This window comes from Lonchura striata, chromosome 2 (genome assembly GCF_050655825.1).
Source record: "Lonchura striata isolate lonStrDom1 chromosome 2, ASM5065582v1, whole genome shotgun sequence".
Taxonomy (NCBI): domain Eukaryota; kingdom Metazoa; phylum Chordata; class Aves; order Passeriformes; family Estrildidae; genus Lonchura; species Lonchura striata.
In genome coordinates this window covers 91,756,841-91,768,214 of record NC_140704.1, presented here as the reverse complement: position 1 = coordinate 91,768,214, position 11,374 = coordinate 91,756,841, and the positions used below count along the sequence as shown (strand labels likewise).

At 41.6% G+C, this 11,374-nt stretch overlaps 1 protein-coding gene across 4 annotated transcripts in view; it reads left to right on the top strand.

Moving 5' to 3' along the window:
- Positions 1-726: 726 nt before the first annotated feature.
- Positions 727-11,374, top strand: part of TMEM245 (transmembrane protein 245) — a 77,818-nt gene continuing 67,170 nt past the window's right edge. For 2 of the 4 annotated variants that reach the window (XM_021528771.2, XM_021528770.2), the window contains exon 1: positions 727-1,347. In XM_021528771.2, the coding sequence (XP_021384446.2) occupies positions 727-1,347 (621 nt within the window). The remainder of the gene's footprint in view (positions 1,348-11,374) is intronic. The other 2 variants (XM_085573670.1, XM_085573671.1) reach the window with 2 other exon arrangements.

The following is an 11,374-nucleotide window of genomic DNA, read 5'->3' as shown; positions in this document are numbered from 1 at the left end:
TTAGCAGTTGCCTTCATGCTTGCACTCGGGCATTTGGTGTATGCCAGCTGCAGGAATTAGCTCCTCTCTAGATTATTTGCAAATAGCATTTGATGGTACAGTGTCATAAATGGCAGGTCTAAAAACCCACACAGCACAACTGCTTCTTCAGTGGGCCTGACTGCCAGTAAAAGAGCAGATGCTTCCTTGTTAAACAACTTGTTGCCAGAACATGTTCAGACGACACAAAATTCTCCAGCTGGTCTAACCAGTCTTGCTCTCCACCATGCAATGACACTGCAGATCTCCGAATTTGCTCCGCTCCCCGAGACTAGAGCAGCAGCAGGGAGAGGAGAGGGTTGAGCGAAGGAGGACGGGGCTGCACGTCTGGGATGGGGATGAGGCTGGGCTCCTCCACGCCCAGCCTTTGGCCGCGTTCTGCAGCGGACGCCACGAAGGCGCAGTGCAGGCGCGGCGGGGCCCGGGGAGGCTCAGGGCCCCCCCACAGCCCCGCCGGTCCTGCCGGGCAGCGGGAGCGCGGCCGCCGCCCTCCCGGAGCAGAACTACATTTCCCAGCTCGCTTCCCGGCCGGCGCCGCCCCTTTCCCGCCCGGCTGGGCGCACGCCCGGAGCCGCGAGGCGGCGGCGGCACTACAGCCCGGGGCCCCTGCGCGCCCTCGGGCACGACCGCCCGGCCGCTCCCGGCCGCGCTCCGCGCCCGCCGGCGGCCGCCGTGCCCGTGCCCGCCATGGCTGACAGCGCAGAGCCCGCCGCCGCTCCCGCCGCGGACGCGGGTCCCGCCGCGGCCCCTCCGGGCTCGCCGGTGCGGGAGCGGCGGGCGGGCGGCTCCCCCGGCGCGGGCGCGGCCATGCCGCGGCTGCCGCTGGGCGGCCAGGGCGGGGCGGCGGGAATGTCGCTGCCGCGGCTGGAGAAGCCGATCAAGCAGGCCTTCTACAACACCGGCGCGCTGCTGTTCGCGGGGCTGTGTTGCGGCGCCGCCGTTCTCGTGTACTTCATCCTGGAGGCGTTCCTGCGGCCGCTGCTCTGGGCCGTGCTCTGCGGAACCTTCCTGCACCCCTTCAAGACCTCGCTGACGGCGCTGGGGCGGCGCTGGCTGGGCCGCCTGCACCGCTCCCGCACCCCGGTGCTGCTGGCCGCCCTCCTGCTGCCCATCTGCTTCGCCAACTACGGCGTGGAGGCGCTGGGCGAGCAGGTGCTGCGGCGGCGGCGGCTCCTGCTGCTGCTGGGCGCCGGGGGGCCGCTGCTCTACGGGCTCTACTGCCTGGGCAGCTCCCTGGGCGTGCAGGTGCTGCTGGCACAGGCCGCCCGCATCATCTGCCAGGGGCTCGACTACTTCAGCAGCCAGTGGGTGAGTGTGTGAGTGACGGTGTTCCGTGCTCTAGGCATGTCCCGCTTCTGGAGATGCTGTTGAGTCAGAGGTGATTCGGGCGAGTTCTTGGGTAAACATCGAGGCTTATTGAAGTTTAAGGTGTTGCGAAAAGTGTTGCAAAATAGCAGCGCAGCTCCAAAGTGACCCGGGATGGGGGAAGGCATCTTAAGGTTTATTTCTCAGTGTACGGTGTAGGATTTTCTTTTTCTTCTTAGCGTATCAAACAATGCAAACGCAATTTGAAGGTTATAAAGTAAAGCCGTTTAACTTACAAATGTTACTGATGGTAACAAATCCTGTGGGACTGCTTTTCCCTGTCTTCTGTTGAATACGTAGGATAGTTAGAACTTTTGGCAGAGCCCTTTTACACTTTGTTAGTTATAACTGAAAATACAAAGAGTGCTACATATCAGAAGCCAATGGATGTGTGAAAGATCAGATCAGTAAGTTGTACTTTTGTTAATACTGGTGTACAACTGGCATGCTCAGATTTCTTAGTGTCAAAGACTTTTCAAAGCGGCTCTAGTTTTTAAACAAACAAAGTATGCCCTTTCCCTACGTAACAGTGCTTCTGAATGGGCTAACAGGGGATATTTTGACAGACTACCTCTAGTATGAATAGAAAGGACAGGAGAATGTGTTTAGCCTCCTGAAAGTAAGCGCTGGAGGAAAAGATTTTCTTGACTTTATTTGGTCCTGGAAATTGTCAGAGGACATCTGTTTCTAGTCTGTTTTGTCCTCAGCAGTATAATTAGGACTAAGTAGGCAGAGATACATTCTCTGTTTATAAAGAGGCACGATACTACCATGTTTACTTTCAGCTGAGTAGTAACAGAACTAAAGCATGCCCTGGTACTAGAGGGAAGCTTTGACTTGTTGCTACACAATTTGCTTGGTAAGCTTAAGATTTTTTTAAGAACTTTGCACTGACCTCTTTATTTTTAACAAATCTATATTGCTACACTAACTGATTTAGCTAAGTCCAGGCTTTTATTAAAAGTTTCTTAATTAAGCCATACTTAATGCTGTGTAAACATAATGGTACTGAAGGGAGCTGCACTTACTGAAGCTTATAACTATGGCTGTAATGCACTGCTGGATGTCTGTTCCTCCTCAGTGCAATCTTGTTTAGCCGTCTCTGATCCTTCTGGTTGGGACTGGTGTTTCTGATTTAACACTAGTGTTCATTGAACAGTGGTAGGATATTAACTGCACAAAACATAGTAAGCTCCCAGAACTCTTCAGACCTGAGTTTCTTGGGAAAATTTTGGGTTTGTGTTCAAGGTAACTCATCACAGAGTTCCTTAAGCAAACCAGTTGCTTTCTAAGCAAGCTGATTGTGTCTCTTTTTGGGGCCGTATAGGAAAAAAAAATTATGGGTTTTCCTTTGTAAATAACTGAAACTTGGTCTGGCATCATCTGTACCCTTTGCAGTGTTTTCTTAGTCCAGTTTTTTTTTTTTTTTAATTTTGCAGAGCTTGATGTATATTATCTTAGAGTTGTAGCAGGATAATTTAATTTTATCCATGCTGCTGAGGAGCCCTGAGCTGGATCAGTTAATAATGTCAGTTTTAACTTCAGTTAAGCACTTTAAAAACCCTTTAATTGCTGTGTTACATTGCAGGACTCTATTTGCATGCATATGTTCCGCTTGTTAGCTGCACAGGAATTTGGGATATTATGAGTGTTCTTCTCTTGGCTCTGAATCCTCCGTGGTTCCTTCTGTATGCACCATTGCCTTCTTCCTTTCTGAGTCCCTCTCCTGGGCTAGAGAAGTGAGTGGATGCCTATCATTAGAATTATGGGGATTTGGAATACTGATTTGTTATTCTCTAACTAAAGTAATTTCTATGGTATCTACTAGGCCATGATACTGAGACTGAAATTCCCCTCTTAAGATCTAGAAAAAAAGAAGGTTCTTCAAATGCAGTAATTGCATGTGACAGTGGCATGGTAAGGTGTATCTTGGCACCAGTATGTTAAAGAGCTTTTTTTCCTGTCCTGCTGCCCTCAGATCTGGCAAAGCCATTCATGGCATTGATGAGTCAAGATTCAGAAGTGCCTGTGTTCCTGTTTATGGTTCTTAAGTCACACCTGCAGTTCAGGAATTAGAGTACCTCCATGACTGGATTGTTTGATAGCCAATTGCAAAACACTGCATTTGGAGAACAAGTTCAAGATCTTAGGCTAGTCTACAAGCATTGTGTTCCTACAGTCTCCTTTTCTTTCCCTGCAGGCTTTATAATCTTCAAAGAAGCTTGCTCAAAAAATGTAGTTGGCTTCTGGGCCTTAAATTAGAGTCTGGTTAAAAATTTCAGAAGAGTTCCTTGTTCTGACTCCAGTCTTCTCTTGGTTATGTGCAGAATTCTTATGCAGAGGGCCCTGTACAAACAGCAGTTTCATATAATAGGGAAGGGGAATGTTGCACTACAACACAAAATAATTCACGCACTCACACTAAGATCAAAAGAGCAAAAGGAAGTAACTTTTATTTCTGACCTCGCAATATATAGAATTCCAAAAGTGACAGTGGATTGGAGGGTAAAATTGCCACTTTTCCAACCACACTGGTCAAACCAACAGTCCATCAATTCTCTCCTCCCACAAAGAAGAATGCAAAACAATCATTATTTACATGAACAGTGCATGAGAACTCAGTAGAAACATGTAAACATCAGAAGGCATAGAAAACTTTTAAACTTTTTAAATTTTAAAAACTTTTTAAACTTTAAAACTTTCAAAAGAACAGGGTGACAGGGGAATGTTTTTCTCTGTATTTTATTTCTTGGAAAGGATGGGAGTTTTTCCCACAGTGGACTGAATATAGTCCTACATGCTTTTGGGCTGCAGCAATTTCACTAGTTTTGCAGGAGCTATGCCTGTGTCCAGCACTGTATCTAAAAACCAAAATATTTTGCTTTGTTGCAGGAGTTCAAACTATTTTAGGCTGATGTTTTACGCTTAATATATATACCCAAGTCCAGCTATTCTTTATATTTTCTTTTTTTTTTAGAAGAAGAATTTACATGCTTGTATTTATTTGGGGAACAGGTAGTTTGTATATCCCAGCAGATGTAAAGAATTATACAGCTGTCTGTGTTGGCTCTGAGATTCATCTTCGTAAATTAAATTCGATGTAGTCATAATGAGCAGAATTCTCTGCAGTGAACTTGATTACAGGGTTGTCAAAATCTTTCTCTTTGGCTGGTCTTTCTTCCTTGCTTTGTCACAGATTATTGCAGGCTCACAACAGTGTAGTCACATGTGTGTGTCAGTGTATTTTTATATCTCTGACTGTGTGAGGTACAACTTGTGTTGTTCTGGGGGTTTCCATGCAGTTAGAGCACTTAATCAGTCTTACCCTCACCAGGGTGCTGGGCGGATCTGGAAACGCCATTGCCATGACTGCTGTATTGGAATATTGTCAGAGTACATGCTACCTGTTTTGGCTGGTACTGTCTGCTCCCCATCAGGGATTCTGTGAGACATCCACCAGGGAAACCTCTGTTTGTGTTGCACTAAATGTCACTCCCCCAGCAGCTTGAAATGCTCCAAGCATTCTTCCATGCTCTGAGGTGTTTGGCTTCCACAGTCCTATTGAGTATCACCTGTAGGGGCAAAAAAGCATCAATGTTTTGTTGAGTTCACCTGATGGGGCAACTTCTAATAAAGGAATAGGCACACTTCTGATTTTTAATGCATATACAATTTCTATTTCTTTGAGGGTTTAGCTTAGGTGGGCTTTTTTTTCCCTCCCTTTCTACTTAGAGCAGGCTTGCAGGTTTCTAAAACTTGCCCACCACAAAGAAAAAAAACCCAAACCAAAACAAACACCTGAACAAGCTATTAAGTATTCTTTCTGCTGTTTATTATGGTATCCTGGCTTATCCTTTATTATTATGGTGTCCTGGCTTATAAATGATACAGCCAAATACTGACTGTAAACACACCTTGCCAGAACCACAGATTTTGGTATGTTTTCACAACTTTTCTTGGTAGAGATAAACTGTGTATAGACCACGTGTGGCCTGTTTAAAAACAAGATGGGTAGAGGCAGGGAAAGTCTGGGATGTTGATAATGTTTTCTACTGTTGTTCTTCCCTTCCACACCCACCTTCAGTTTTGGAAGAGCCTGCAGTGAGGTACCTTTCTTGGAGAAGCTGAGGCGCTTGTTCCTATTTATATGCAGGAACTACAGCCTCAAAGCTGTCAGTAGCCTAAATCTTAATGATATATGCTACATAATATTAGCTATTTACTGGTATTTATATGTATTGGTTGAACACAATGATGTTTCTTATTCCGACACCTCTGAAAGGAATGATCATTATGGAACTGTTCAGCAAAATTTTAACTGTGCTCTATATAATAAAAGAAGAAGATGAAGAAATTGTGTATGTTGAGGAGCCATCTCTTGCAAAAGTGTTACCATGAATTATGTCAGGGGAGTGGTGCTCTGTCTGTGGGTAAAGAATTTGATATGCTCTGGAAACCTCTTTTTGCAAGAGAATAATTAATGCATTTGATTTCTGAATGGCATATTTATTACTAGTTCCTCATAAGTAGCTTTTATATTAAGACAGGAAAAGTGAACTAAAGGAGAAGTATTTTCAACATCCATTGCTTCAGTCTTCTGGATATCTTAGATGTTATGATTTTTTTTTCTTAAATTCAGTGTAGAAAATGTTGCAGGAAACATTGAAAATAATTTTCAGCCCATGTGTGGTGGTGTTGATTTTGATAGTCAGTTTCCTCCTGCCCCTGGGCTCTAGTTAAAAGTTCATATTTTCATTCCTTCACAAAGGGGTGATCTCACTGAACACCATGTTTCTGTTTCAGGTGGTTTAGTAGTCTGTGTTTTTTAATGCCAGAAATACCAATATGGATATATGCCATGTTTGGGGGTTTTAGAAGAAACAGAGTGGGCACTCAGTTCTCTACTCCTTTGGACTTGAGACAAGGAATAACTTACTTGTGTCCACTTAGAACCTGCTTTAGGTAAATGAAGGCTTCCTAAGTGAAGGGAGGAGGTGCTTGTCTTTGCTCTGAGGTGAAAAATAGTCTCACATGTGTGATTAATTGGAGTTTGGGTATTTGCTTATATGTTTCATAAGGGCTGTCTCTGTGCTAAAGGACAGGTACACTTAGTCTGCACGTTATGGGATGTTTTGTGTACTAATGAAAATGCACAAAGCTACCATAAATTAATTTTGGTTCTGGAAACTGGAGTCAAAATGACATCTTTATAATATATCACCTGCCTCCTTATTATCTTTTGTGTTCTTTAGAAAGCCATTTTCAAATGAACAGGCAGATAAAGAAAACATACTTTTTTTTTTCTTGAAGGCAAACACAGTTTGTCTTTTGGCAGTGCATTTAATGCATTGTGTTGCTTCATTTTTCAAGTCCAACACTCTTCTGCTCAGCTTTTTTGGTAGGTTCATTTTCCTTTGTCAGCCTGCATCACCACTGAGGAGGGAGATGTAGAAATAGTCAACTGGTGTCATAAGATCACCTCATTAAATCATCGTCACTCTACAGTGCTGTTTTAAAAGTTTGCAAAAGTGCTGTGTTAATACTTGGTCAATGTTTTTAATGATTTTTTTTATTTTAAGAGAAACTAGTTAAAAACTCTATTTCAAAATGAAAATTTGGTTTTAAAATACTAAAGGGAACTGATGAGGTAGTTTGGCCTTTTTTTTTTTCTCAAAGCATGGAGACTGGAAAAATAGAAAACAATTTAAATTAGATCTGTAGATCCATCAAACACTTTTAAATTTAAAGCTCAGTTAAAATCCCCTAAACAAACCAAAACATGAACGAAACTCTGAAAAACCTTGCTCTATGATTTCCAAGTTGACAGAGCGACCAGGAAAAAGCATCATTTTAAAATGGCCAGGGGAGAGGGTAGAGTTACAATTAGAAAAGTAAGGAGTTCAGACTCAGTTTTGTAGGTGCTGACTTGTTAAAAACTGAAAAATTTTGGCAGGTTGGCAGGGTATACATCAAAAGAAGTAAGTGTTGATTCATCTTCTCAGTCTTCACTGTTGGATTTACTTGTGGGATTGTTCATAGAATCATGGAATATCCTGAGTTGGAAGGGACCCAGAAGGATCACTGAAGTCCCGCTCCTGGCCCTGCACAGGACCACCCCAAGAATCATAGCATGTGCCTGTCATTGAGTCAGGGACGGATGGATGAGTAACACGTAGACTCTAGGTCTCCCGAAGGCTAATAATAATTTTATTAGGAAACCTGTTCCTTTTATACACAGTTCTGATACAGGTGGACCTGATTGGTCATGTAATTAAAACAGTCACCATTGGCTAATTAAGAAACCACCCTTTGGTAAACATCTAATAAGAAGCAACTGTTCAAAACACCAGCTGCAGAGCCTTAAGATAAGAATTGTTTTAATTATTTTCTTTGAGCTTCTCACAACTTTCCCAGGAATTGTTCTGGGAAAAGTTTATCTGGTTTTCTCTCTCTGACCAGGCTGTCACAACCACATGTGCCTGAGAAGGCAAATGAAGCAGGTGTGAAATGTGTTTGCTGCTGGATGTTGAGATGTTGGGGCAGTGTTCCAAGAAAGACTGAATCATTCCAACAGCTTTGCAGTGGGAAGCTCTTACTTATTGCACTTCTGACATATGCTTCTGTTGCCCTGTTGTTGGTGCCTGCCATGCTTCTATGAGCTTATTTTGCTATAACTGAATTACAGGTAGTTTTTTATGAGCTTAGGGATCTTGAGCTGGCTGGATGAATGTTGAAGTTGTTGTGCAGAAGAGGTGGGACTGTCTAGCTGGCAGTAGGAGATAATGAATTGCCACTTAAAGTAACAGTTATTGAATGCACTCACCTGCAAAACCTTCCCCATAGAAGTTAACTTGTTGATAGGAAAAAGGGGAGGGAGCTGTGTAAATAAAGAGTTTTACTCTCTAACATAAATCAGTATAAACATTGTCAAAAGTTGAGTAGTAAGAGTTTGTTCATGAAAAATGAGGTCAAAGACAGAAGAGTGGCTCCGATTTTCAAATCCTTCAACTTCAATTTCTTCACCAGGAAGGAGAAAGAAACTTTCAGTAATGTTGGTGATAGTTCATGCTGATAAATCCTCGACTTTCCAGCACAGAAATTTCAAAGAAAAATCAGAAGCAGATGCTTGAGTTTAATGTAAAAGCTGCATCTTTCTATGGTGTAATTTTGTCTCTAGTTGGCAATTTAAAGAGAACTAAAGCCCTTCATAGTTGCCTTAGACGTCTCTAAATCTGCCTCTTAAATTTACCACTTTAACACTGAAATGGATGCTAAAATCCAAGAAGTTACTCTGCAGTCTTGGCACTATTTATTCAGAAAAGTTGACAGTTTTACATGTCTAAATGCAAAGCAACACTTAGTTCAGTTTGTGAGAGGTGCTACAAAATGCAGAGGAGATATGAAAAATGAGGTCTTGGCTGTCTATTAAGGTAGGTCAGGGAATGAGGAAAGGCATGAATGAAGATCTGCTTGTCTGCTCAATTCAGTACAGCTAAGATTTCCTCTCCACCAATTAGATATGTGGCAGTAGTCACACAAACCTGCTTGCAGGATTAAATTATCCCTAAGTTTCGATATATGGAAGCTGAGCATGTCTGTAAATAATTGTGATTGAGGAGTGATTTAAAATTGCAGAGTACGTGGTGAAAGGCATCTGCAACTATTTCAGCTTGCTAAATAGTTGATGAGAGTTAATGCATTCTGCAAAATCTGACATGTATGTATTAGTTACCTGGTTAACTTATAAATTAAACTATTTATTTATAAATTAAATTTATAGGCATTTTGTCTTAGCATGGAATCTTATCAATTACAGTTTCAATGCAATAATTAAGTAGCTTAATTTTAGTGAAAGTAGGCAGTCTTTCATTCTTTGTTTCAATTATGTCAGTTCTTGAGAATGACATACAATAGCAAAGAGGCTATTAATATTCTCCGTGCTTTTCAAGCCAAAATATTTGGAGACCATCCAGAAAAACAGTGGGAAGGATTATGTAACATGCTTTTAAAGGGTTAAGGAAAAAAAAAAGTATGCTGTTGTCAAGTCAGTATGGTATGAAATCCTAGTCCATGTCAATTTAAGTTAATTTGCCTTGTTAGTTGCTTTCAGGTATGAGCTGTTGGAAGTAGGCTACCCTAGTTCCTGTGCACTTGATTCTTGCAGGGTAGGGATTTGCTTGGCCATAGGATTAACCAATAAAGAGCTGATTAATCCATGGTGTCACTGAAATTAAACTTCTTGCCCCAGACAGTTGACTACACAGTTCTTTTTACAGAGCTTCAGGAAGGTTATTGTTTGATCTCTGAAACAGTGACTGCTTAGTTTAAAAGTAAACAATTTCTCTCTATTCAATATAAGTGAAGACTTCTACTTGGATCATTTGCTAAGCTTTTAGAAATGATAACTGATAAATTATTTTAACTTCAAACACAAAGTTATTAAATACCTAAACCCTATAATATTCAGCTACATGCATGGATAAAAGCAGTGCAGTGTGTTTTGCTTTGTTGGCTGTTAAACATAGGCTTATACCCTATTAGCTGTCTACTTGTTTTTAAACAGAAATTTTAAATTACTGAACATACTGAGTCTTCTGTTTGTAATTTAAGATTATTAAATTAAAATTTAAAATAATTAAATTGAAAAGCTAAAACCAGCTTGGAACTGGAACATTCATCGTACAAAGATGCTGTATGGCTGATGTTGGGGAGTAAGATAGTATTTTTGTGATGAGTTACTATTGCAATTAGAGCTGTACTGTGAAGTGCCTTATGAGTGAATTTATGTTTAAACCTACTAAAGGAGTGCTACTGTGCATCTCTGGTAAGAATTTTTTCTTTGTGACTTTAGTCTTGATGTCTATGGGTTATGTTAGTTTTAGACATTTATTTTGAGTCTGCAGTTGGCCATAAGCATTATGGAACTCTGTTGTTGCAAAACTAGAAATAAGTGAAAAGTTGGAGTGATCTGCTTAGATGAGAATCATTAGTATGCAAAGGGCAGGTATACCTTTGTTCACATATCTTAAGTTATTTTAAATTACCTTGCATATGTGATCATTCCCTCTGAAGTTATCAGGGACATCACTCCCTGCTTGTCTGCTCAATTCAGTACAGCTAAGATTTCCTCCCCGTCAATTAGATATGTGGCAGTAGTCACACAAACCTGCTTTTCACAAGGACTGTTGTGTTTTCAGCATGAGTTGTCAGTGGAGAGTAGAGGTGAAAACTCCTCTGGTGTGTTCTTCCTAATTACTTGTTCTGTGTCTCTGCCTGTGCATTCTTCCTTCTTACAGTGATGTCTGATTCAGCAAATGCTCTTAATAGAAATTCTGTTCGAACTTCATTGGAATTTATGGATTTATAAGTGTAAATTTGAAGGTGTATTTAAAACTGGTAAGGGATAGGGAACGTTCATTGAATGTGAGCCAGAAATATGTTTAGTTATTTATTTTAAGTATGAAACACTGTGTTTTAATTTTTACAGGTTTTTTACAGGTTTTACTTCACATCCTCTCCCGAGTAGTAGCTTTTCACCTCCTGTTACTCTTCCTGCTTCCTTCTTTCTTTTCAGCTCAAATTCATCATTTCAGGATTCTTAACTCCAAATCTGTATTGCTGTTTATCTGATGTGTAGCGTAGTAGAAGGCAGTTAGAAACAGCAAACCCAAGTTGTCACTGATGTCTTCTTGTTCTTGTTTTTTTAAGTTAAAAAAATGAAAAAATTACATGTTCTCTAAAGGCATCTGTTTTGTGAACTGGCATCACTGAGGAACAGCAGTTTCTGTTGTGCTTCCTAATGGCTTCTTTGGCTTAAGCTCCCTTTTGTCTCTTTGGACTGAAACACAGGAGCTGGCAAATTGCTCCATGCTGTAATGAGTGCAGCATGCTGTGCTGGCCAGCTCTGTCTCCCTGTGGCCACATAGGTGCTGCTGATGATCTCATGCAATTAATTGAAATGTGGGCTTCT